Source organism: Lachnellula hyalina (assembly GCF_007821495.1).
Source record: "Lachnellula hyalina strain CBS 185.66 chromosome Unknown contig00059, whole genome shotgun sequence".
In the NCBI taxonomy this organism is placed as follows: domain Eukaryota; kingdom Fungi; phylum Ascomycota; class Leotiomycetes; order Helotiales; family Lachnaceae; genus Lachnellula; species Lachnellula hyalina.
Window position 1 is genome coordinate 91,601 of NW_022157173.1, and position 26,888 is coordinate 118,488.

Below are 26,888 nucleotides of genomic sequence, written 5' to 3' on the forward strand. Positions count from 1 at the left end.
CTAATCACAACCTCGCTCTCCCCTTGTTCTGATCCAGAGCCCGTCAGCTACCCACCGGAGTTTTGTTTTGGAGATAAATACGAGGATAATGTCTTCGATCAAGCCTTCGAAGACTTCACCATCGCACTGGACCATCCTTCACAACAAGAACAAGCAGCCGAGTATAATGTTGTTCCAGCGGACCTTGACTTGCACCTGCTATATCAATTACCGCAATTAGCATCGTAAATCTCACCATCACCAGCTACGACTATAGGTTTATTATTCTGACAAAACTTCAGCAATGGCATCTGCTTATTGCCAAACCCCGTCGCGATAGCAACAGAATTCGGTACAGCAGAACTTGGTACAATCAGTAACAATACGCAATCTCCCCCCTCTTGCCCCGCAACATCAACATCATCCTCATCAGCAACAGGATTGGCCATCACCAATGGTCCCTCATCTATCCCCCGCAGCCCCAAGAACCCAGACAAAGTCCGGAAAAGGTACCGACAGCGCAAACAGCCGACCGCAGAAGAGAAAGCGAGAAAGCGTAAACGGTTCCTCGAAAATAACAAGGTGGCGGCTTTCAAGTGCAGGGCGAAGAAGAAAGGGAGAGAGAATCAGCTACAGGAAGATATACGGATGGCACAAGCGGCCAATACATTGTTGCGGACGCAACACGCTGGTCTTTTGAGTGAGGTAGAAGGGCTGGAAGATATGGTCTCATTGTGCAATGCGGAATGCAATCGCGACAGATCACCGGAAGAAAATATAGAGCGTATATAAGGACACTTCAGTAGGGGGGAGTTAAAGGAACAGCTTTGTTTTTTGCTACCAATCTGCTCAATGCTATTATATTGTTTGAAATTCAAGTACGTACATTAGATGAGGATACTGGGAATTTTCGAGGTTTGTCTCTTGTCTCGAGCGCTAGCTCAGGGAGTTCATAAGGACAACTTAGTATACATATAAAATCGCTTGGGGGTTGTTTTGCAATGGAGTTCGAGATGACAGTTGGGACATCCCTAGGCGTACCGGCAAGATTAACTAACAGAGATTGAGTGGCTAGACTGCTTGGTAGTCCTAGAGTCGTACTGTACAGTGAACTTGTCAGATGCGGAACGACCTAGGAGACAGACCTGGTGGACCCGTGACGACATCCTCTCCCGACTCCATTACCCATTACCCATTACCTCCTTGTCTTGGAACTGTCCTGGCTTGGATTGACGTCATTTTGGGTGCGGCGTATTAGCCGTTGGTAGTGTAGTTGAAGCGGACCTTCCACTTTGGCCCGATCTCACGGAGGCGGAACTTCCACCGATAATGTACGGAGTAAGTTTTAGTTTTGGATCGACATATGATCTGTTACTGTACTGAGTGCTTCGTTCTTGGCGGCCGATAAGACAATGGCGGTGAAAAGAGTCCAGATTGGCGCACCTGCAGTTCACTCCACATAAGCGTAGACCTGCTTTTGGCTGCCGACCGTCCATGTCATCACAGCTGCTGACCGTTCGATATTCATGTCGCTAGAGCTCGACCACCTTCTTTGATAATCGTTCCTATCGGCTCGAGGGTGCCGTCGATATCTTCTCTTGACAGATCGACTATGCATGATGAACCGAGTCTCTATCGACCGTGGGAAAGAAAGGGGCTGCGTACTCGGGTTTGGTGATGATGAGCAGGACGGAGTCCAAGGATGCCAGGCAGCTAGGATCTCTTGTTGCAGTCTCTTCCCATGGGCCACACTGACACCTAGGAAAGCAAGATCTGCCTCGTGATATCCCTCACGACATCCCCGGTGTCAAAACCTTCGATCGATATATTCCAACATGCAAACCGATGTAGAAGCGTCGCCACGTAGTCCTCCATCACGTCGCGTGTGCTGCATCTAGATAGAAGATCCAGGCGTCAATTTTTGGACAAAGGCAGGATGGATGGGTAGATGTGCGCAGGAAGGTGCTATATATATAGGTGGTTGAAAGAACAGTGACGTCCCTAGGTACGGATCAGCGCAGCCCCTCCTCCTACTTGCCCTCAAGGGGAGGAGGATGGCCCCGAGCAGCCCTCGACCGGAGGGCCAGCTCCACCCAATCAGCAGCGGGGTGATCGGAGGGGCCTTCCGGGACAGCAATCGCGAAACATGATTGGGGTACTACGGAGGCTAGTTTGGCAGAGCATTTCCTTGGCATGGAGAAGAGACGTCTCCAGACCGGTCTGTGCTCTTCTCCTACGTTATTCTTTTTAGGGCCAGGACAATCAATAATTGTACTGTATTAGTACGAAACAGAGTGCAGTACTAACCATACCCAATTTACGTCAACCTAAACCTAATAGGTAGGATTCACTATAGGTCCCTATAGGTCCTTCCATTATCCTCTTATACGGATTTGATTATGCTATTAAAATACTAATTCAATATAAAGTAAATCATATTATTAAAGAAGCTGGTTCCTAAAGTATTACTTCTTAAGATAGGCTTAGGAAGCTCTCTAATCTCCTTTATAAACCTTTTAATAGTCTATAACGGATAAATAATATATATTGGTTTCACATAGTATATTGCCGTAAACCGGCTGGCTTGGAATCGTTGTTACGAGAGAGGAGTATAGCCTGAGAGAATGTCAGGAGCAGAGGATCGGGAAGTGGATGACATCACGGGTCACACTACCTACTCCGAGCTAGCATAAGCTGTATCTATGAGGATCCTACCCTCTTCCACTTAGTTCTGTAGCAGTTATCATATCGCTGATTCAGCTATCTACTTCACTCTGCTTACATACCCTCTTATATAGATGCTAGCCTAGTACAGAAGACTATTCTTACACGACTTCAGCTAAGCTAGTATAGAGAAGCATAGACCTTTATCCGGATGTCGATTTCTATAGCAGTCGAACTTTTAGCTATACTGGTTCATCTGGAACCCAAATTTCTGTTTGACTCACTCATCTTGCTGCGTGCACTTCGCGCGTTATATCCCGGGGGTCCTTGAAAAGTACTTTTGCAGAGATGTTTGGTTTTTAGGGTGCGACGTGCAACAAAACATTCGCCCTTTCAAGTGAATTGCTTTCTAACCCTTGCTTGCTCCACACCCTCACGATATTGCTGAGCTCACGACAATTGGAGATGGAGAAAAGGAATGTTTGGAATGTTGGAGAGAGAAAAAGCGTGATGCGCTCGGGATTAACGTTTGGCGGTCTAATATTCGGGGTATAGTGAGTGCTCTAATTGCCGGTGTTGACTGTGGTTTGAAGTGACGCAAGATGCAGGTATCTGATGAATGTTATTTAATCCAGAGAAGCTTTGTCTTTGATAGATAATTATGAAGGGATATCAGGAACTATAACAGCATTTGGGTATAACTCTTAGTCCAAGACGTCCATATCATCCCAATCACTATCCTCAATGACCGTCCCAAGAGCACCAGGCTTGCTAGCGTGTAGCGATGTCGTCTTTGCGAGGGAAATATTACTTGTAATAGACTCGGCATCCGAGCCATCTGTATCGTCAATAGCGCGCCAATAATCGGCAACCATTCCTTGCGTCCCAGGAACGAATTCTTCCATGATCTCATCTTCATCATCCTCCCCATCTGAAGATTCGACAGCGACTTGTGATGCTGAACCTTTTGTTTTCCTGGCCCTCTTCACCTTTAAAAGCTTCTCGACTTCTTTTTGGCCTCTCATCCGTAAGCTTAATTCCTTCACAACGTCAACCCATCTTAACTCTGTGTTGCAGCTGGGACAGTGGCCTTTTATCGGCACTAATGTCTCTTCGTCGCCACGGAGGAAATGCTTGCTTAAGCAAGTCAAATGCGTGACGGACTCGCAGCCTGGACTTGGACATATGGTGTAGATGCCTGCATCGTGCTCGAGATTGCGTTTGCAGATTTTACATGAGCCTTCCCGCTCGAACTCGACAATTTCTTTTCCTATTACAACGTGCGTTTTTTGGTTGGTGTAGTCAATGGGTAATGCAGCTATGCCATGGGTCGTCTTTCTCTTCTTGTTCTTTGGGCTGCTGCCACTTTCATCCCCGGATGATACTTGATCCACAGGCGAGAAATCTTGGATGACGGGTAAAGAATCTCGTATTGACTCAGCTGTCACTTTGGTCCATTTGGTCCATGCTTTATGAACATCCGCGGAAAAGAAGCGCAGCTCTAAAGGCCATCGTGAAAATGATGGCGATCGAAGGAGTACGTGGAGATTTGAGAGGAGGGATGGAACGGAGTGACGAGGTCGCTTTGGCTGGCCTGATCGTTTCTTTTGTGTTGCGCGTTGGAGCCGCTCTTCTGGGGCGATATGGAGAGTTATATGGGGGTTCTGCCAGGCCCATCTAGGAATTGTTAGCACGAGCGATATGTCAAGTATAATCATGGCGGAAGTTTTCGTGGCCTTCTTTAGAGAAGAGACTAAGAAGGAGCTACCAACGACTAAAGACACAAGGAAGACTGGAAGTGAGACGTCTCACGTGTTGTTTACACGTGACCGGTAGACTCACTCGAACTGCAGAGCGGCAATATGGCTTGGAAAGCCAGTAACTATACATGTCATTTCCCACGGCCGCAAAGTCTTCTTCGAGGTTCGTACAGCGCCCCCTTTGGCCAGCCCATTGTGCTGCTTCAGCCGCCGTACTATAAAACGCGTTGGTAGTGTTCTACGCGCCTTCAGGCTTTCGAATAAATGTATTGAAGCTCACCTGGATTTGGAGTCGAGCCTACATATACACTACCGTGTCGAACAGTAGATCTCAAGAGGTAGCAGCAATAAAAAGCTGGGATGGGGCGATCCATGGGCATGTTGAGGCTCTGTTGTTGTTGATGATGTTACGGGCGACGTTCTCCTTATCGATCAAGGGTAAAAAGATAAAGCGGCACTAAATTATTTGACGATGTGTTAGGCGCGATGGTGCATTGCCGGTCAGTGATAAGGAGTGCCGCTTTTCGTTTCCAGTGAGGGTACTAGTACAGGTTACAGCGGAAGCAGGGGCCTGTTATCAGACGAACAGGGGGCTTGCCGGTATATATTACCTTAATAATTAGATGAAAGGATCATCAAATTGTGTGTATCTAAAGAAATTGACCCCTAAGATAGCAAAACGTTCCAGTTCAAATGGACCGTTGTGGAAACCTCAATGGAGCCCTAAATCACTAGCGCTGCAGGATAGCTTGAACGGATTGATAGAAGTATATTTCAGAAGAGCCTGGAACAATTCTTGTAAACTTTCTAGTGCTTGGTAATTGTTATTTTGAGATAGAACATTAAAATACTTTTCAATTCCTACATTTACATTTATAGAAGCTGACCGAGGTAACGTCTGCCTCGATATCCGGATGCGGAACCTCACTTCTCTCTCCCTCTCCTCTTATTGGTTCGTTAGCTGGTGTGTGCCTGATTCAGGCTGCTAGGGTGCCGAGCATATCCTGGCAGTATCAATCGCCAAAATATAGCCTTGTTGAAGCTGGAAAAAAAGTAAAGCTGAGGATGATGAAGTGGGGAGAAGGACACTACCACGACATTGATTGATGTTGTGCAATGTTAAAGCAGAATTCAATATTTGTAACTCTTCTCATGAATCAGATTAATTGTATATTTATCTCAAGGCGTCTCGTGGATTTATATATGTGTTCGGGCGGGCAGGGATGTGACGTGCATTACAGCGTATCCGCTCCGCTTTCGTTCGTGCTTGCTGCTAAACCAACATGCCGTAGCAGAAAGCCACGCCACGAGTGCCCTTCGTCTCCTCCAATATCGAAAACGCTCATCCCGCGAGATATACACCACTTAATCGACTCTCACCCACCACCGACCACCACCGACCACACACTCTCTGGACCGGACCTTCGACCGGATTCCCCCCCTCGCATGCGAATGTAATAATATGCCGTAGCTCTTTCCATCCTGCGCATGCACTTGATCGTTCTTGCCGTAGACGTACGAGGGGAAAGGTGCCGCCCAACAGACCTGCTGGACGGAATATCACTATCCTACCACCCATCCATTCATTCGATGTCTGTAATTTGATACCTACGACCTGCGATCACTTAACTAGTCTACACGAACACCCTCGATCCTTTGTCGCCCACTCCATACTGTCAACATGGTGCAGGTACCGATGACAACGGCGGCTTCGAATATTACGATGCGAGCCTCGCCCGCAAGTGGTACGAACAGCAATGCGACGTCTACTCGAGGAAAGCCGAGTGGAAATGGCAACTCGAATAATCCCGCCGCCGCGCCGCTGCCTCTAAGCGCGATGCATTCCCTTCCTCTAGATTTAACCAGTGTCGAGAGGAGGGGACAGGCAACAGCTAGTCGAGAGTCGACAAAAAAGATACGACCCCATGGGCTGCAAGAGGCGCCAACATATAGACCTACGGAGGAGGAATTCAAAGATCCATTCGAATATATGAAGAAGATTGCTCCGGAGGCGTCAAAATTTGGTATCTGCAAGATTATCCCTCCCGATGCGTGGAAACCGGACTTTGCAATCGACACAGAGGTACGTGGCCGTGTCTTACAAATCCTTATTACAACTTTACAACATATATTTTGCACTTCGCTTTCTCAACCTTCTTATTATTCACTTCGAGCGGATTATTGACTTGTTGCAGCGGTTTCACTTTCGTACACGAAAACAAGAGTTGAACTCGGTTGAAGGCAGTAAGTCCCAGAAATTACAGTGTAACCATGGACTTCACTTCAAATCTCTAACACATCTTACCAGGCACTCGTGCGAACCTCACATATCTCGATCAACTGGCCAAATTTCATAGGCAACATGGAACCAACCTCAATCGATTTCCAAGCGTCGACAAACGGCCTCTCGATTTATATAAACTTAAGAAAGCTGTGGAGACGAGAGGAGGCTTCGAGAAAGTATGCAGACTCAAGAAGTGGGCGGAGATTGGGCGAGACTTGGGCTACAGTGGGAAGATCATGTCATCGTTGTCAACGTCACTCAAGAACTCGTACCAGCGATGGCTTTTCCCCTACGAGGAATACCTTCGACAGGCAAAGCCTGGCGTACATCAACAGCTGGAATTCGAATACGGAGGTCCTCTGACGCCTTCTCCCGCAAATTCTCCCATGAAGAAATCGCACCAGCATACGCCGTCAAGCCTCAGAGGCGAGTCTCCAATCATGAGAGCTTCGGATGCGCTCAATGCTTCTATGAAAGATGAGTTCGAGAAGGGCATGAAGAACATCCCTATGCTTGAGTCACCAGCCGCAGCCGCACCAACACCTCCACCACCTCAGCCGCATCCCGTCTCTTCAGGGTTCACACCCGTCAATGCTGGCTTCACACCCGTCAACACAACTCAGGCGACATTCACACCAGTAAGTATTAACAGGCGGGAGCGAGAAGAACGTAGTTTCACTCCACCAAGACGACCACCATTCGACAGCCCAATGTCTTCAGCAAAAAATACTCCCGAGTACAGGCCTTCAGCTCTTAGCTCGGCTCCTCTTGTGAACGGTTTTACGTCAAATCCGCTGTTGAAACGACAGCTCAGTCACGATAGCCTTGACTCACGATCGCGAAGAGACAGCCAACCTCCAGGGGATGATAGTGAAAGTGGCGGACGTCGTAGTAAGCGTCTCAAGAAAGGTATGTCAAAATCTAATGTTTTTTGGTTTCTGCGGTCGCAATAGGAGTATATTTTTGAGCTTGGGTGATGGATGGGATGGGGTGCAGGGATGCATTTTATGCATTTCCCACCATCCCGTCTTCGCCTTGTGATTGGTGATGGGGATCTGGCTAATGCTTGCCCTGCAGATGCGGTACCGACTGTGGCTGGATCGCACATGACCTTATTCCGACCAACACCCCCAAGGATCCCAGGAGAGCACCGTTCGTCTGCTCCTGGTGAGGTAAGCGAATCTAATCCAACCATATTTGATCCGAATGTAGACTTAGAGTTTTATCAGAAGTGTGAAAACTGTGGAATGAATGACGATCGGGGAAATATTCTGATCTGCGAGTCGTGCGATCTCGGTTATCATATGTATTGTCTTGATCCTCGAGTCACACATAAACCGGATTACGATTGGCATTGTCCGAGATGTCTCGTCGGCGATGGTCAATTTGGGTTCGAAGAAGGCGGAATTTATTCACTAAAACAATTCCAAGAAAAGGCAGCAGATTTCAAGGAAGGTTACTTCCAGAACAAGATGCCTTTCGACCCTGTCCTAAATTGCCCTCGCCCCGTTACGGAGGACGATATCGAGCGAGAATTCTGGCGACTTGTGGCCAGCCTGGAAGAAACTGTCGAGGTCGAATATGGAGCGGACATTCATTCTACAACCCACGGAAGTGGTTTCCCCACGATCGAGAAGAATCCCCGTGATCTATATTCGACGGATCCTTGGAACCTGAACATCACGCCACTTCATCCGGAGTCGCTCTTCCGACACATCAAGTCTGACATCTCTGGCATGACTGTTCCTTGGTTGTATATTGGAATGATCTTCTCGACTTTCTGTTGGCACAACGAGGATCATTATGCATATTCAGCCAATTACCAGCATTTTGGGTCAACGAAGACGTGGTACGGTATTCCCGGAGAAGATGCCGAGAAGTTCGAGAATGCCATGCGAGAAGCAATTCCCGAACTGTTCGAGACTCAACCTGATCTTCTTTTCCAACTGGTAACCCTTTTGACGCCCGAGCAGTTAAAGAAGGCTGGGGTCAGAGTCTACGCCTTAGATCAAAGAGCCGGCCAGTTTGTGGTCACATTCCCCCAGGCGTATCATGCCGGCTTCAATCACGGGTTCAATTTCAACGAGGCTGTTAACTTCGCGCCCAATGACTGGGAGCCATTTGGGGATGCAGGCGTTGAACGTTTGCAGCAATTCAGGCGACAGCCCTGCTTCTCGCATGATGAGTTACTCTGGACTGCCGCCGAAGGTGCCAGTGCCAATGGTGTCATCACAATCCAAACTGCAAAATGGCTTGCACCTGCGCTTGAACGTCTTCGAGATCGCGAAACAGCTCAGCGAAAGGTTTTCCTCGATAAGCACAAAGAACATGAAGGTCCATGTGTCATTACCGATGCCATTGAAGGCGCTGGCCCTCGTTGTCATATCGGCTTTGTCATTGACGAGGAAGATGTTCCTGAAGAGGAATATCAATGCACCCATTGCAAGGCGTACGCTTATCTTTCAAGATTTAAGTGCACCACTAGTGGTAAGGTCATGTGTCTACTTCATGCGGGTAATTTTGAATGCTGCCAAATGCCACAAGAGCAGCGTTACGCTGGAAACAACCATACTCTTCATTATCGTCGCACAGAAGATGCAATCGAAGCTATGTATGAGAAGGTTGTCGAAAAGGCTCGACTACCAGAACAGTGGGAGGAGAAGGTAGAGGCAATACTTGAAGAGCAAGCGACACCTCCTCTCAAAGCCCTCAAGTCCCTTCTTAACGAGGGAGAGCGCATCCCCTACGAGCTAAAGTCACTTCCAAGCTTGAAAGCATTCGTCGACAGATGTGTTGAATGGGTGGATGAAGCTACTAACTACATCGTTCGGAAGCAGCAAAACCGTCGCAAGAACGAAAGAGCTTGGAGAAAAGGTAGCAAGGCTGCTGAACTGGAAGAGAGAGACCGTGAATTTCGAAAGGTTGAAAACATCAAGAAACTGCTTAAGGAAGCTGATAAGATCGGGTTCGATTGCCCTGAGATTACCCAGCTGCGCGAACGCGCAGAAGCCATCGACTCATTCCGCCACGACGCCAAAATCGCAATACAAAATATCACGCTACGCCAAACTAAGGAACTCGAAGAAATGCTTGAGCGAGGGCAGAGTTTTAATGTCGACATGCCGGAGATAGAGAAGCTAGATTCGATCGTGAAACAAATGAAGTGGAACGATCGCTGTCGCGAGAACCGTGGCCAATTTCTCAGCCTCAAGGAGACGATTGATTTGATCGAAGAAGGTCTCAAACTCGACATCCCAGAATATAATGACCACCTGTGTCACTACATGGAACAAAGAAATTCCGGCATTGCGTGGGAAACCAAGGCCAAGGAATTGGTCAACGCTGAAGTTATTCACTATCCCCAACTTGAATCTCTCTCAGCACAGGCTCAGGCTGCTGCACTCCCAGTCTCTGCGGAAACTCTAGCTCAGGTCGACCAGATCCTTAACAAGCAACGAGAGGCCCATCGACAGATTCTCTCCTTGTACGACCGTAGCAGGACTGAAGATATCACCAAGCGACCCAAGTATGCGGAAGTTCGTGAGACAATGGAGCATCTAGCCGAGTTAAACAGCAAACCACAAGGCACTATAGATCTTGAAAAGGAACAAAAGCGCCACGAGGATTGGATGCGAAAAGGCAAGAAGTTGTTTGGCAAGGCCAATGCACCGTTGCATATCTTGAAGTCACATATGGAGTATGTGCTTGAGCGGAATCTCGACTGCTTCGACATCAATTCGGATAAGCCGAGACTGCCAGCTGAGCCTGCCTCCCGTGAGCCAAGTCCGTCCGAACAAAAGCTACATAGCTGGGAGGACCCACGCTTCCGCGAGGTCTTCTGTATCTGTCGTAGGATTGAAGCTGGTATGATGATTGAATGTGAGCTTTGTCACGAATGGTAAGTGCACTGACGTATTTCTCATGAAGATCACTAACATGATCAGGTACCACGGCAAATGTTTAAAGATCGCTCGAGGCAAGGTCAAAGATGATGAAAAGTATACTTGTCCTGTATGCGACTGGCGAGTTCGAATTCCACGTGATGCCGCTCGTCCTAAGCTGGAAGATCTTCAATCATGGCAGGATGAAATCCCAAACCTCCCATTTCAGCCCGACGAAGAAGAGATCCTTTCGAAGATTGTCGACAACGCCCAAGAGTTTCGCTCCCATGTTGCTCCTTTCTGCAACCCTGTGATGGCCACTGCCGACGAATCAGAAACTCAACGATTTTACCTCCGCAAGATTGAGGGTGCCGAAATCCTCTTAGCCTATGAGACCAATTTCTTCCGACAAGAACTCCACAAATGGTCACCAGTAGCGCCCGAGCCTCCGCCTGTTCTCGACTCATCGAAGTCTACCAGGAAGCCACGTCCTACAAAGCTACAAAAGCTAATGGCGCAACACGGAGTTGATGATCCAGAGCAGCTCCCTCAAAACGTCCGAATCAAACCCCACCAAGTAAAGCGCAAATCCAGCGAACCCTCATCATCTACCCGCCCTCAAGCACTCCAACCCGCACCTGGCCGCTCCGACTCCGGTACGCCCACCTCGCATACCTTCCCCTCTCACACAATGGGTGGCCCAACCCTTGTCAGCAGCGACCATGGGCACGGTCACCCTTCGCACTTTGGTGGATTCGCCTCGGTCCAAGACCCGCACCTTAGCATGTCGCCATCCAGCCAAACGTCGCCCGCCTTTGCACCACACGCTTTCTTACACGGCTCCCCTGGTTTTAGCTCAGGCAGTCCGCGCGCTGCTATGTTTGGTGATTCCGCGGGGTTTGGACGCATGGATGAGGTTGCCACACTTGGGAATGAGGAACGTATGTTTGAGGAAATGACGAATCAGGACGATGCTTTGGACAAGGCGAAGAAGATTGAGAGACCGGGTACGGGAGGTGGGACTGGTGGAGCTTGGGATGCTGGCGATGAGGACATGGAGTTGTTTTTTGATGGACCTTGAACTGATGAAACCATGTTTTCTTGTTGATTTGTTATTGCATCATTGCATTTACGTGGACCTGATGATGATCGGCGTTTACTATGGGGCAGGAAATCTGCGGTGGCGCTCGGTAGTGAGGGACAGAAAGAGGCGTTGGCTTTACTTTGTTTTGCTTTGCTTTATCTACCTATGTATTCTACTTCATTTCTGCATGACGCATCGCATTGAATTGGATTGCATTATATTGCACTTGAAAAGGGGGCGAAAAGGAGAATGGAACGGACAGAAGAGGGAGGAAGAGGAGAGGAGATGTGTACTTGCTAGATACGGCAGTTGAAAAATGAGCTTGTAGTATATGTATTTTCCACCGGCTTGGTGTTTATGCTTCTGGTGAAGACGTGAGGTTGTTTTATTTTGCTTTTATTTTGCTAGTAAAGGGCCGGGATGACTCGTCGCTTCGGAATTGTATGGCTGGCTTGTAAGTGATATGTATATGTATATTTATTTATAGTAACATACCTTATCCCTGATATGAATATAGTACTTTTGTCTGAATTAGGGGACTTGTCTTCCGGTATTGTGCTAGGAAAACTTTTTGACATATCATTTTGTTGTTGACGCTTTGATATCGTTCGTATGGTATTGAAAGGCTGGTAGAGTGACCCTTGCCTGTATATTGCGGCTTTTGTTTTGGAATGGAAGGATTAGGGAGGGGCTATGCCAAGCCTCGAAGGGTTTCTGACGCACGAGAGAAATCTCTAAAGCAACCTTCAGTGTTGTTGGTTTCTTTGTAGAATAAATAATTGTGGAGCCGGCGTGGGTTTCCACCATTGATTTTCTTCGAGATGTCGAGCATTGCAGGCTCGGCGTATCCAATTGCTTTTGCGTCGTGAGCTACCCCCATATAGGCTCCACATACTTCAATCGAGTTGAGGCCTTTATTTTATGATACCCCTTGGGAGTTCGTCATTGTGGCCTTGATGCTGTCCCACATCAAGGCTCAGGTTTAGTAGTCGGTAGGCTAGTAGTAGTAGAGTAGACAGCAAATTAAAGCTACTCATACAGAACCTCTGCATACCTAGGAATCTCAATTGTCTTAGTTCACCCTCACTCTGCTTCTCAACCGGCTTCGTAGAGCTCCGGATGACTTCAACCGGGCTGATTCGAAGAGAGCGCTGCCAAGCCCCTACCAACAACCACCGAATATATTCGCTAAAACAGCCTAATTCTAACCCATCAATAATCGTACCGCACACATCCCGCTCAGTCCCTAATATGCTTTCCCGAGCTTTCAGAATGTCTGATGCTACCAGGGAGACTTTCTGGCTTCAAAACAGCGAATCGTCATCATAGCCGTACTCACACCTATACACTTCGGTTGGACTCGCAGCACATTTGCTTTCTATAGGAAATATTGCAGTCTTTTGCACGGGAACAAGGTTGTATTGGCATTGTGTATGCTTGAGATCGATGTGTTTGGGATAACCAGAGTTGATTCCGATTGGGGTTTCGAGATTGTCGTTGAGAGTTCTTCGCATGGTTGATAATTGTGTGTTGCGTGTTGGTAGGAGTTTCGATATCTATAGAGCGGAGATAGTGGTAGGTGGTTGAATGGGGAGTTGTGGAAGAACGCGAAGCGAGAAGAATTACCATGCAAGCGATGCGTTTTCAGGGGCACGGCGCGCTAGGATAGATAGTCACGTGCGACGTATTTACAACCCAACTTGGACCGCGAATTCGAATGCAAGTTCCTTCTCTTGAACGACAAGTAAAACAAAAATACACCTTTTTCGGCCGTTCTAGCTTAAAGCTAAGTCATCACGCTTAAAAGAGGAGTTCAATCTTACAAAATGACATTCTAAACATTCTATTATACCGATTTCATATACTCGAAGTACGACTCAAACTACTTCTATATTTATCCCAATCCCATCCTATTTGCAACACAGACAAACAGGCAACTTACTCAGCATCCCACTGAACCTTCATCGTAGTCGGAAATGGAAAATAGCTACTCTGATCAGGCGTCATATAACCCTCCACCCCTTCCAGCCCCATATGTGCAATCCTCTTCATCTCCCCCTGACTCTCCCCATACCATCCCCCACCCACCGCCCTCCGCAGATTTCTCAACCCAAACACCGTCTTGAACATAGCATTCATTGCAGCCATACTCACGTCCATCCCTGCACATTGGTGCGGACCCAGGCCGTAGTGCAGATAGCTGTCTAGCGGACGATCGAGACGGACGGCGAGGGGGTCTGGGAACGCAGCGGCGTCAAGGGAGGCGAGGGCTATGTTGGCAAAGACGCGACGGCCGGGTGGGATGGGGATTTTAGTTCCGGCGTCTGAGATTATGGCTGGGGTGGGCGAGGGGGGTGTTGGGTGGTAGGAGCGGTATACACCGACAGTTGCGCGGAGACGGGCACCTTCCATGAAACTGGCGAAGGTCAGTATATTGAAAGGATCGTGCATGGTGCTTAGCTTACTATCTCAGAATCTTATCCTCGGCTTCCTTTGTGTTTTCCTTAGACAACCTATACAGCTCAGGAATGTACTGTGCTCCGTCTCCCAAGTAGTAATCGAGAGATTGCGTGAAGATTTGAGATTGATTGGCCGTCATAGCTGCAGCGGTCGGAAGTCTACGCGCCATGTTAGGAGACTGCGCTACATACAGAGTTTACATGCATGGGCACTTACAGATGAGACCAAACAACATCTTTGACAGATAGGTTGGTATCCAACAGTCGTTGAATCATATGTGTTCCATACTCCGTTAGTGGACTAGATTCGTGTAATTTGGCGAGCAGATCCGCAATAATACCAGTCTTTGAAATAGCCTCTGCATTTATCAATATCAATTCTCCCAACTGCTGGGCTAGTATGTGCCCGGCTTCTCGGAGCTGGAAGCTCTTGGCAATGTCGGCATTGTTGAATATAACAATGAAGAGTATCGAGAGAACTGTGTATAGCTCCTGTTCGGTGTAGATGCCTCTAGGATGTTCCTCGGTCTTGATTGGCAGACTGAAAACCGAGGCCGCAAACCTCGTGTTGACAAGGTTGGCAACGTCTCGGACGATATCGACTTGATATGCGGTTGCTCCTGGGACTTTGTAACTGTAGGTTTTAAGAAGCTTAGTTGTTGTCTCCTCGTAGAACCTTTTGACCTCGCCTTGCCACTTGTCGGGGTGGAGTCCCTTTATTATCAGCCTCCTAGAATCAGCGTTCGCAGGATTGTCACCAGCCAAGGCAAAGTCGACCCCATTCTTCATTTTGGGTTGGCTCGTAAGGAACGTGATCGCTTCGCCCCATGTAACTTTCCAGTCAGTTTTGTCATCGAGAATCTGTTTCACTGCAGCGTATGACTTGATAATGATGAGCTCTGGAACGCGAATCGGCTTATCCCAAGAGTACTTATCGGCTCTGCCCAATGACTTGAGAATGGCGAGATTTTCGCTCGGAACGACCAGCGGAAAATGGGCATAGATTGAATTGTCTTTAAAGTGATTTGGGAAAGCGCGGAAGAAGAGCTTGTGAAAGACAGCTCCATCGGAAACATTTAGATCATACTGGACTTCGTTGAATCTAGAGAATATTAGCAGGAAAGCTTTACAAGCACCAAATTGCTTACCCCCAGTTCGTGAGATTCTTTGGTGTGTAGTCGAGAGTATAAAAGCGATCACCGCGCACCAGAGATACGGCATCGGACAGAATTGCATACGAAGTAGTAAAGTTGACACAAAGTCCTGAGCCCGGGGACATTGGCGGTTTTGCTTTCTCTGCCACAAGACCAGGGTATAACTCAACGTAGTCAGGATGCTCATATAGGTTCCGTAGTTTTTTCGCCACCTCTGGGTCTGGATTGATGTCTTCAAAAGTCGCGTGCTTTGTGAGTCCAGTAAATTCGCGGAACTCGTTCAAAGATGCCAAGTTCCATGACCGTGCCTGGATTATGCCGAGAATCTCAACTGCTCGTAGATTTTTAGGGACTCTGTTAGCTCCAAACGATCCGGCTACGTCCTCAACTGAAGACTGGACAATCTCGACTAAAGCATCATCATCCAAGCTGCCGTCCGCATTTCGGTTAAGTCCAGCAAAGGGCCGTTGGAGAGGGTCTTCGGGAATGTCCTTTTCCATTACTCGCAGAGCACTAAGAAGCTCGGGCACTGTCACCTCCTCTGGGCTTTTGCCTGGAAACATTCTCGTATAGATGTCTTGGGTCCATTTGTCGTCTTTCTGAGAGACTGCTGAGTGCCATCGGTAGACTTAAAACAGTATTAGCACGAGCAACCCATATCTAGGAAAAGTTGCTTACTCAAGTTGAACTCCGCAGATACCTGGTTACCTGTCCCTTCCGCTGCAGGAGTATTAAATAAAGACTTTACTTCTGATGCACGGGGATCCAAATCCCACTTCGTGCCAGTTCGATTCAAGCTCAAAATGGTTCTAACATAATCCTTCAAAATACAATTGACGTATAAACCACAGGTAATCAAGCGGCCGGTTTGGAATAAATCATTGTCGTACTTGGCCCAAATTTCCTTCGTCGCATCTTCTTTGGGCTTTGAGAAACGTCCATTTTCGTTAATGCTGACCAGAATCAGCAGGTTTACCAGCGGTAGGCTGGTATCTTGACTTACAGTGCAAGCTGGGTAACAACATAGTTATGGAACCTATTAAACATTATGACCAGAACTCCAACGCCAGGAGGAAAGCCAAGGATTCTCTTCTCAGAAAAACAGTCTGGCTTCAGTTTGCCATCCTTGAAGGAACGGACTGTGTTTTGTTCTTCTTGACTGCTCCCGTACAACGGAGAGAGATCAAGGTAGCTGCTGGTCATAGAATTATTGAAATCATTGTGATCCTGAATTTTATTAATTGAGGGTGAAAACCTGGAAATTGTTATACTCACGGTTCTAAATATGTCGTGGATGATGACTGTGGCCAGATAAAACAGCATGCTGGAGATCTTGTTAGGGTGTGTCTCGAAGGTTTCTCCACGGACCATCAAGCTGTCGAAAATCGCACCAGGATCTGGGAGGGCGATGTTTTGTAGCACCTTTGGCTTTGCAGACCTAGCATATGGGGTATTCGCGGCTCCGAGCTCCGGAATTCTGATGTTGTTATAGGACCCATCTGCTTCCCGATACTTGTATTTCGAACCCAAAGATGTAGGAGGTAAGTGGGGGAGCGCATTCCAGAGATTGTTGACAAAGCCAGTTGTGAGCTGACTTGACACTTTTGAAGTAAGGTCGAGCTTGCTGAGGACTCCAACCAGGTTTTCGAGTAGGAATTTGTTGTCGTCTTGAACACCTTTCACTTCCGAGTTGAAGAGCGAGAGGAGAGTCCCGACATCTTTAAATCCTAGTTTTTGGAGGTCGTGTATAAGACCCGTCATCTTCTGGTTATCATCATTGAGTGGGATATAGCGTTGCGTGGGAATCGGAGAGAGTGATATGCCAATGACCTGCTTCACGGCTTTCAACGCAGATTCTATTTCATTCCGCCATTGTTTTGGTTCGGTGCTGGAGGTATCCACAGGGGCTTTTGGGCTTGAAGCCATGCTGGGAGTATATAGAGAATTCAAAATTTGGGGTTGAATAAAGCTATTAAAATGAATAGTTGCAAGTTTCAAGGTATAATCAAGATGAAATTGAGGGAGAGAGTTGTGACGATTGAAGTCAAGGCATTGAAGAGGAGGCTATCAGGGAACTACATTGATTTACAAAGGTTGGATTATCGGGAAAAAGGCAGTCAGATGCTTCAGTGCCACAATTACACGATGACATGACGGCATCACATGAGAGAGAGCCTTTGTTCACTATCTCGGTGACCATGTAGAGACGCCTCAGCCGAATCGCCCGGGGGAATAGCTGAAATCAGAATTGTCTGTACAGAAGTCGGAAGATATGGAAGGCCTCAGCCGCTCCAAAACCAAAATTGATACCGTACCAGAGATGGTTGTGTAACCAGCCCTTTCACCTTGACGAATAACAGATGATGCGCATCAAGTCATCATGTTGCACTGCAGCTATGTTGAAGATCCCACACCAATCGGATAAAGTTGCACATCAGACTTGAGTACTGCCCGGAACATCATTTCTTTGAAATGGAATTAGAAGATGTTATACGGAGGTGCTGGAGACTTGTTGACAATAAAAACACCACCAAAATAAACATTTGTCACATACCTAGATATCCTTGGTGGTGACCTTTTACAGCGTGACATGAAAGTTTCTTGCAAGTCCCCACATCAGCAGGATTGGGAAGCCGGAAGAGCCCCTGCAACTTACGCCCGGCAGATCTAATCCTCGCTGAAGGTGGTGCTCTGCAGAAGCTGAATCTTTCAGCGCCCTACACCTCCAACCTCACACTTTACCAATGGCTTCACATGGCAAGGATGGCCCTTGTATCCATCCACACCGATATCAGCTTGATACCTCATAGAGTATGCAATTAGGTGTGGATTCACCTCTGTATTTGATGTACTGTAAGCAGGACTGCAATGGCATAGTCTGCACCTGTTACAGTAATCAGCTTATGGTAGTACACCAATACCTGCACTCTACTCGTGTGGTTCCGTATCGTACGATAGATGTATCATAGACTCGGTATGAAAGATACACATAGGGTCTTCTTTCAATCAAAGAGATATCTTCAAGTACTAGGAAGGTGAGCATATATTCCCACGCAGCAGATAATCAACCTCGTGACTCCATCCGCACCCCACCATCCTATCCTCAAGCACCACCCTCCCTCTTCGCATACTCATCTTCCATTTTCTCCCTATACAACCTATCCTTCTCACCCTCATCCGTATCCGTCACATCCTCGATCCTCCTACTCCCATTCACATTCCCATTCGCATCCCCACTCCCACTAAGCTGTCCCTGCCCCAGCGTCCTCCCACCATCCAAAACCTGCCTCCCATTCGCATCGTAATTCCTCGTTTCCCGAATCGCCGGCTGGCCTAGGTTCTGACTCGTGGTCTGCACTCGGGTGCCCGAAGGGTTCGAGTGCGTTGTTGATTGGTAGACTTGGCCTGTTCGCTGGACTCCGCTGGAGGACGACAAGGAGACGGAGGACGAGGATGAGTACGAGAAGTTGAAAGACGACATTGTTGGTTGTAGTTGTGGTATTGCTGTGTTATTTTGTTTCTGTTTCTTGGAGTAGATTTTGTTGATGTAGACGGGTTGGTTGGCGAGCGCTAGCCAAGCTTTATATATTTCTTTGCGACGCGCGTGATTGACATCATGGTTGGTGGCGAAAGCTACTAGCACGTGATTGATCTTGAATCCTGCTGGATGATTCTGTTCCCTTCTGATACATTGTTTGCTATTTGACACTCTTTAAAGAGGCTATCTATCAAGCTGTATACCTGACTAACACTACTTTGAAAATAGATTGCAGGAAAATAAAATGGATTGAAGGTCGAAGATCAATCTTATCAGATCCTCCCCCCTGAACCGGACCCCACAACCTCTTCCCAATTCTTCACCCACCACTCAAATCACCGCTGTCTTAACCTTTTAATAGTACTTTATATATTTGTCACTTACTGGAATTGAAACGCCATCTCATACAAGAAATATTTTTTCTCACCATCTCTATATATGAGCCATAACCCTACTCCCATTCTCAAGCGCCTTCCCACTCTCAGCAATAACATCATAACTACCCTCAATCAGCACTCTTCCCCTCTCAACTTTATCTCACAATCCTATTCTCAACGAATGAAAAAGACACAAAATTACTTGTACAAAAGCTCCAGATGATCCTCCCCACTCCTAACTCTAGTCCTCCGAATAAATCCATAGCCTGTGAAAGGCGTGCCGACCACCTGGATCAGCGTTCCGTGAGTACTGGAGGTGGAGGAAGGAATGAAGAGCGCACAGTGGGCGCGCGTGCTGTTTACTTTTGAGGCGCGGGTAGGGTAGACGAGAAGATTGATTTGGCGATGCATGTTATGTTATTTGTTTGAGCAAATGTATGCGGTGCTAATTCCCGAGCTTGAAAATGAAAACATAAGGAGCTTGGTTAGGCAGCTACAAGCTGTCCAGAGCTAGTGAGCTATAAGTGCTTGGAACCAATTGTGGGGTCCACTGGTGTTTCTCCGTAATTATGAGGCTGTGTTTGATCTGCTGAACGAGAAAGATGTCTCGGAGTGGGATCATTCTCATTTTGAGACGGAATTCATCGGGTTGCGACTTGAGAGGTGATACCATTTTGCTCTCTCTGCCCCAGCCTCTTCTAACAACTTGACAATATGCTTCAAACCTTTAGATCGTGCCACATCTACGAGTCGCTCAGGCTTGCCTGTATAATTCCGGCCGCCCGGAATCCTCACATTCACGTCCGCACCGGCCGCGATAAGGCGCCTCACAGCAGTGCAATGAGCTGCGTACCCATTCTTGTAGGATCCGGAGGGTCTCATATCATTAATAAGACTTGCGAGGGGCCGAAACGAGCGGAACTCAATATTCACATTGGCGCCAGCTTCGATTAGAAGTGATAGGAGGCTCCACGGCCTCGCACCGGGTTTCTTGGCGTTCCGAAGAGCGGCGAATATGGGCGCTTCACACTCTGATCTGCTGTCTCCTGGCCAATTCGCGTTGGCTCCAAGGTGAAGCAGAAGTTTGACTCCTTCCTTGTCGCCTCGTGAAATTGCAAGTGCCATTGGGGCCCAATATGTTCCTTCGAATTTCAAACCCGACTCCCTGATCACCGCGACATGTTGATCATCATTATCCAGAGGCCTATTGAGATCCACTCCAGCTTGGTGGAGGAGTTTGATGGCACGGTGGTTTTCCTCCATAATCGATTTGACGAGAAGGATGGCAAAAAGGTTCGCTTCACTGCAGTGGTAGGGCTGTTTCGTGATGGCTGACGACCGAACATTTCTTTTCAGAATTGTCTAAGCAGAAAGAACGTGGCAGGAGTGTCTGAAACCAGGGCAACATAGAGGTAGTGCGTGCCGTCTACGCCCAAAATGAGGTATTTCATCTCTGCTGGTATGACACGGGTAGCTGAAAGGACAGTTTCAAAACTTCCACGGAGAATGGCATCTGGGATATGGTGTTTTAAGGTGGAGCTTGACTTTACACGCTCTAGTTGCTTTTCCGGAAACTGCGCAAGGAAAGCTTCCATGATAGACCAGCACATCTCATGAGACAACTTTGCAGATAACAGATTTGCAGTCAAATCTGAACCTTTAGCGTAATGTAGGCGTATAGTGGATACAAGTGCGGCGTGGTAGAACATGCCTTGTTCTTTCGTACCCTGACCAACTTGAAACGAAATATCGCAGTATTTTTCAGCCCGCAAACAATCCCCACGATAAGTGTGGAGCTCAGCAAGCAAGGAAGCGGCCCAGCGCTCATATTTGGTCATGGTTCTATTGGTACGTAAGTTGGCGAAGGGGTTCGGAATATTTTTCCACAATCGAGCCGACTTGGAAAGCGCAGGACTTTTCGATCCAGGGCTCAGATTCAACACTCGAATTGCGCTTAGTGAAAGGCAGAGCGAGATATTAATTTCCACGCTTGCTAGTGGCTTTCGGTTGAGGTTGCTAGGTCGGGATAATTCGGCGGAACTCCTATATGCCTCAGCGAAGCAATTGTAGGACTCGTTGTATTGTCCCTGGGCGTAGTATAGTTTTCCTTGCTCAAGGAGTTGGTCAAGAACGAAAGTCGAACCAAATGGTACTAATTCTTCAGTGAGTGCAGGCTCGGTGAGGATAGTAGGAGTAGAGGTTCTCTTGTCAGATCGCCAAGATTCAAGGATACCTGAAGAAGATGAAAGCCCTATAGTATTGTGGTGCGAACCATCATCTCTGGCATCAGCAATTGAAATCCCTTCGACCCAAGATTCAACTTCTTGTTGTTGAGAGATTGTCAAGGGGGTACCAGCTTCAGATCCTGTTGTAGACCACTGTCCTACGATGAGTTCCTCAAGCACCTCATTCTTGGGTTGACTTGCGCTTTGATTATGAATCGTCAAGGTTCTAGAAAAATGAGAAATGCTCAGGTAAAGTTGAAGAGTACACAACCTACATGTTGATTAACAATAAGCATGTTTGGGACATCTCACTATAGAACTGTATCTGTCTCCGGAGATTGATGAGGTTGCCACTTTCTGAACTGAGCCTCAGCTGGGCGGCGACAGCCCGGTAAGCATTCCCACCTTGTTTCCCTAGCTTCTGAAATACGCGATCTAGTTTCAAGACCGTATATTGACAATCAGAGATTATCTGATTCATTAAAGACCAGATGAACTCTATCTTCTGACTGTGGCGTAGTTCTGGCGGGATATCTTGGAAATTAGTCTTGATTGCTTCGAGGACACTTTTCAAAGTGACAACCTCATTGCAAAAGTTGCTGATTGTTTCGTCCGCATCTTTGACGCGAGAGATGAAATCATGGAGTCGGCTGATGACTTTGGCGAGAATTACGACCGCTCCGCCTGCTGAAGCAATAGTTGAGAAGATATCCATGGTAGATTGGCCAAATGTAAGGTCCACAAGTTCTCAACATGTCTGCCTTCGCGTGTGTTCCTTTCCAGGCTGGGACTTGGTGGTATGCTCGAATCTATCAGCCGTTACGCACAAAGGTACTTTAACAGTGTGATATCACTGAATCGTCCTCAAGCTAGCGCCCGTATATTCGTGATTGGGTTTATCAAGAGGGGCATAGGGCGCTTACAAGGCGAGGCTGTGAGAGCCTAGCCAATATAAACTTAGTAAAGAGACCTTTACAAGATGATATATGGACGTTGAGCGACTGACTGTAAGTATCTAGGTGTCTGCCGTCGATGTTCTCAGAGGCATATGTGAAGTGAAGAAATTGTTGTTGAGAAAGACGGATCGGAAGGAAAGGTGGTACGGGTTACAGGTTTGGGCCATCTCGAAGGCACCACTTACGTGAACTCCAGAAATAGAAGAAATAAAAATAAATACGGCTGAAGGTATAAATAGCTTGAAATATTACCGCCAAAATGTATTTTTCGGTGCTTACCAAGATTTGCTAGCCAGCGCTGTTTCATAGCTGAATTTAGATGCCTCGGAGGTCGAGCTATAGCGGGCGAGATACCTCACTGATTGAGACCTAAAAACAAAGGAGGCAATCAGCAATGCGGTTAAGGTTTCAATTCTCTCACAATCCCGAATTCTGCAATGCCTCTTGCTAGAGATGTATTGCGCCAGAAACGATGCATTCGCCACATCGGGCCAATCTATCACTTGAACAGCCTCTTTCCGCCAACCTTGGTGCCAAATCTCTCCACTCCACTAGATTGCTGATGCTGCCATAAACCCAACTGACCCACCAAACCGCCATCCCTCGTGAGGTTGTGCCTCCTCAGAGCTTCGCGTAAGTGATCCGGCAAAAGCGGTCCTCTTCTTGTCTCGTTTTCTCTCGGCTTGCCATCTTCTGCTGGTGGACCTGGACGACCAGTCGTTTGATCTTCCCCCGAGCTCTCCAGCCACTGTGTTTGCACCTTCCTCGCGCCTTCGATCATTTCGCCTGCATAAACTTTGGCCGCGGACTTGACGGCAAGAATAACATTCGTAGGCGCAGACTGAGAAAGGGTCTGGTTGATAATCTATTTACAGTTAGCATACCAGGTGCCTCGGCTTGAGTTAGAAAAGAATAGACATACCCTCCTAACAATCGCATCTGGCAATTTACTTGACCTCCATGCCTCAAACCGCGAGAACTGCTGCGCGTCAAGATTACTGGTAAGGAGAGCCCTGTGCTCCATCTCCTTCTTTCTCTCCTCCAGCGTCCCAGCCGCCATCTGGACATCCATGTTCCCACCCCCATCATCCTCCTCTTCCTCCGCCGTACTCGCTCTGCGCTTCCTCTTTCCCTCACCCCCAACCACAGAAGATTTATCATTCTCGCCTTTTTTAGGCTTGCGCGCGCGCTTCTTCTTCGCTCCGCTACCAGAGACCAAGGACATTGTGTCTGAGGTAGGGGAGCGCGAGAATGCGGGTGTGGTGTGGGAGGCATTTTCGGGAGGGAATGAGGTCTGGCGAAGAGGGTGGGTGGAGGCTGCGGAAGTGGTGGAGAGCATGGAGGCTTTGCGCCGTTTTTGGGCTGGTGCTGAGGAAGGCATATCCGATTGCCGTCGTTTCGGGGGCTGGGGAAGTTGCGCGTTGGATGGATAGGGAGGGGAGATGGCGGAGGTGTAGTTGTGGTTGTATGGAGGAGAGGCCATGATGAATGATGACTAGGAGATTCACCAGGTAAGAGGTAAAATATTTGATAGTGTACCAGAGAGACGGAGTTGGAGTAGGTGCTGGACTTGGAGATGTTGATGTTGAAGTTGTATAGTACCTAAGGTGTCCTTCAAGATATGTGTAGCCGTAGCCGTGGCGGTTGATGGATGGAAGTGATGTTGTTTTGGACAAGACAAGACAAGGCTGAGCTGAGCCGAGCATGTTGCGCTAATCAGTGCAGACCCCAGGGTTGAGATATCCCTAGCGTTACAGTAGCGTGCTGCTGGGCTATCGGGCAATAATATGCGATATATTTTTATCACCTAAGCTTACCTTCTCTTTCTGCAAACGGACCATAAAATGGTACAATTCGCCAATCCACCAACTCCAGGTAAAGAAGACGACGAAGAGGCCATTGAAGATATGCCTTCAGTAACCTCCTCCGAAGATGGTATCCACAATGGGACCTCGAAGCGCAAATCAGATGATGAGGGGCAAAGCAAAAAGAGGAAGAGAAAGTCCAAGTCCGAGAAAGGCTCCAAGGTCAACGGCGTAAAGAGGAGGCACAGCGTCAGTAAACCTGCGAGAGATCCAAGGGACGAAGCATCCTCTTCCAGATCCAAGAAGGAACTTGCTGGGACTCGCTCGCCAAGTCCAGTAATAGACTTTGATGGGCTCAGCAGACCAAGTAGGCTTCCAATTTTACGTACACTGTGAGTAGACTAACATTTTTCAAGGTCGAGGCACCCGCGAACGAAAAGAAGAAACCCCCGAACAAGCAACAGCCAGGCTCCAGAAGCTGTCTGGTGCCGTCCGAACAATTCTCGAATGCCTTGGGGAGGACCCGGATCGAGAGGGACTGCTGGGAACACCAGAAAGATACGCCAAGGCTATGTTGTTCTTCACAAAAGGATATCAGGAGAATGTGCGAGATATTGTGAATAATGCTATTTTCCACGAGGGACACAATGAACTAGTCATTGTGAAGGATATCGAGGTGTTCAGTCTTTGCGAGCACCACATGGTACCATTTACTGGAAAGGTAGGATTTCATAAACGGAAAGAGGCATGGGACTTTTGGGTTAACATATCTTCCAGATGCACATCGGTTACATCCCCGACAAAGACGTGATCGGAATCTCGAAACTTCCCCGAATAGCAGACATGTTCTCCCGCCGTCTCCAAATCCAGGAACGTCTCACCAAAGACGTCGCCCACGCCGTTATGGAAGTGCTAAAACCGCAAGGTGTCGCGGTAGTCATGGAATCTAGTCATTTGTGCATGGTGATGCGGGGTGTAGAGAAGACGAGCGCAACTACGATTACGAGTTGCGTGCTAGGCTGCATCGAAAAGAGGGAGAAGACTAGAAATGAGTTCTTCAGTCTTGTGGGGCTTAATAGACGATGATTTTGTATGGATGGGTGGAGATTTTGATTAGCATTTTACAAGGCGAGGCGTTGCATGGATTGAACGGGGATGGAAGGTCTTCAACACCACGGTCGGCGTTGTTACTTTGGTCTTAACGCCATATTATATGACATGAGAGTCATATTTATCTGGTCACTGAGTTGTCAACACTCGAAAGTACTCCTCTCTACGGAGATTCAACAATTGAAGGCTGTTCGCCAATATTTACACTGCGCTAATACTCACTGGCTTCTTTGATACAAGTCTTTGACATAAGTGGTAGCCATCATCTTCTTTTCTATTTGAATTCAACCACCCTCTTCTTCTAACGCCCCAACACTCCCCAATTCTAACCACTTTCCTCCCTCCACAGCATTCACCACTTTTCCTACCTCCCCCCAAATGCTAGCCGCAACATCCTCCACCCCTACACTCGCATCAACAACAAAAAAATCACTACTTTCCTCACCCCCTCTCCCCAGCAGTCCCAAAAACAGTTCCCTAACCCTCTCCTGCATCTCTCTCTTCTCATACTTCTCATCCCCATACCCACCTCTCTTAACCGCCGCTTCAGGGTCGAGATCTAGGAACACGACGCGGTCCGGGCGTGGGAGTCCGACTTCGGGTTGGCGAGCCCAGGCGAGGGATAGTGATGGGAGCTGTTTGGCAGCGCTGTAGACAATTCCGGAGTAGTAGTAGCGGTCGCATATTAGGGTGTAGCCGTGGGCTATTTGGTCTTTCATCCATTGTCTATAAGGAGTTAGTGAGATTCTGATGGAGGGTAAGGTGGAAGGCGAACGCTTTCTCCCATCTATTAGTTGTGAATAGAAGATGGATTGCATGGTCGTCCATTTCGGTTTGACTTTTCAGGTAGCTGGATATCATTTTCCCTATTGGGGATGTTCGGTCTGTGAAGAAAAGGGATTCAGCACGTGCTTGGATTTCAGGTGAAAATGATGATATGATATAGAAAAGGAATGGGTAAAGAGTATATTTAGTTACCTGGAAATCCAATTGCTTTTACATTGTGACCTTCTGCGTAAAGTCTATCGCATAACTTCTTCACTTGAGTTGATTTGCCCGCTCTATCGAGGCCCTCAACTACAATAAATGCACCTCTTGAGACGGGCTTTGCGGGTTCTTGCCAGGGGTATGGATCTTCGGAAGGGCTGGCCATTTAATGAAGGACTGTTTCACAAGAAAATTATATGGGGAAATTCGAAATGAAGTCTATAACCAAACTTTCAATTGAAGTGCTATGTACGAGTGGGGTAGTTCGCGTCCTGAATCTGGTGGGGGATGCGACTTTTTAGCGCAAGCTTTGACACTTCAGCCTTGCAACAACTCTACAGTATTGACTCTACAGTATTGTAACCTGCCTCGACAACGACGACGATAAATCGACAAATTCATATTCACCTCAGCCTCAGGAGTATCTTGTAGGTGGAGAATCTGATTCAATTGCCCTTTGACAGCTCTACGGATTTCAAAGATAACCCCTGCGGCCAGCGCAAAGCTTCGCAAACACCACGCCAACTTCAAGGTCGCATACGCTCAACTCGATGACTTGAAGACCAAGGAATTGTCATCTTTGACACCTTGATACTGTTCTCCAACAAAGCGCAGTCTTCATCAT

At 47.7% G+C, this 26,888-nt stretch overlaps 7 protein-coding genes across 7 annotated transcripts; 2 read left to right on the forward strand and 5 right to left on the reverse strand.

Annotated features, from left to right (window-relative positions):
- Positions 1-3,347: 3,347 nt before the first annotated feature.
- On the reverse strand, positions 3,348-4,783 carry slx1 (Structure-specific endonuclease subunit slx1; the record flags this gene model as incomplete). The annotated part of the gene is made up of 3 exons (XM_031149804.1): positions 3,348-4,320; positions 4,486-4,618; positions 4,684-4,783. The coding sequence occupies 3 exons, from the start codon at positions 4,781-4,783 to the stop codon at positions 3,348-3,350; spliced, it is 1,206 nt and encodes a 401-aa protein (XP_031005713.1).
- Positions 4,784-6,084: 1,301 nt separating this feature from the next.
- lid2 (Lid2 complex component) lies at positions 6,085-11,649 on the forward strand (the record flags this gene model as incomplete). Its single annotated transcript, XM_031149805.1, has 6 exons — positions 6,085-6,486; positions 6,599-6,647; positions 6,712-7,596; positions 7,684-7,859; positions 7,917-10,585; positions 10,632-11,649. The coding sequence occupies 6 exons, from the start codon at positions 6,085-6,087 to the stop codon at positions 11,647-11,649; spliced, it is 5,199 nt and encodes a 1,732-aa protein (XP_031005712.1).
- A 1,941-nt stretch (positions 11,650-13,590) lies between these two features.
- ppoA_0 (Psi-producing oxygenase A) lies at positions 13,591-17,191 on the reverse strand (the record flags this gene model as incomplete). Its single annotated transcript, XM_031149806.1, has 7 exons — positions 13,591-14,068; positions 14,118-14,270; positions 14,329-15,213; positions 15,260-15,893; positions 15,944-16,218; positions 16,269-16,492; positions 16,541-17,191. The coding sequence occupies 7 exons, from the start codon at positions 17,189-17,191 to the stop codon at positions 13,591-13,593; spliced, it is 3,300 nt and encodes a 1,099-aa protein (XP_031005711.1).
- A 1,177-nt stretch (positions 17,192-18,368) lies between these two features.
- LHYA1_G004853 (uncharacterized protein) lies at positions 18,369-19,204 on the reverse strand (the record flags this gene model as incomplete). Its single annotated transcript, XM_031149807.1, has 2 exons — positions 18,369-18,948; positions 19,188-19,204. The coding sequence occupies 2 exons, from the start codon at positions 19,202-19,204 to the stop codon at positions 18,369-18,371; spliced, it is 597 nt and encodes a 198-aa protein (XP_031005710.1).
- A 3,656-nt stretch (positions 19,205-22,860) lies between these two features.
- taf11 (Transcription initiation factor TFIID subunit) lies at positions 22,861-23,844 on the reverse strand (the record flags this gene model as incomplete). Its single annotated transcript, XM_031149808.1, has 2 exons — positions 22,861-23,226; positions 23,284-23,844. The coding sequence occupies 2 exons, from the start codon at positions 23,842-23,844 to the stop codon at positions 22,861-22,863; spliced, it is 927 nt and encodes a 308-aa protein (XP_031005709.1).
- A 361-nt stretch (positions 23,845-24,205) lies between these two features.
- Positions 24,206-25,252, forward strand: gch-1 (GTP cyclohydrolase; the record flags this gene model as incomplete). Its single annotated transcript, XM_031149809.1, has 3 exons — positions 24,206-24,533; positions 24,583-24,887; positions 24,944-25,252. The coding sequence occupies 3 exons, from the start codon at positions 24,206-24,208 to the stop codon at positions 25,250-25,252; spliced, it is 942 nt and encodes a 313-aa protein (XP_031005708.1).
- Positions 25,253-25,560: 308 nt separating this feature from the next.
- tmp1 (Thymidylate kinase) lies at positions 25,561-26,429 on the reverse strand (the record flags this gene model as incomplete). Its single annotated transcript, XM_031149810.1, has 3 exons — positions 25,561-26,002; positions 26,052-26,160; positions 26,255-26,429. The coding sequence occupies 3 exons, from the start codon at positions 26,427-26,429 to the stop codon at positions 25,561-25,563; spliced, it is 726 nt and encodes a 241-aa protein (XP_031005707.1).
- Positions 26,430-26,888: the final 459 nt, after the last annotated feature.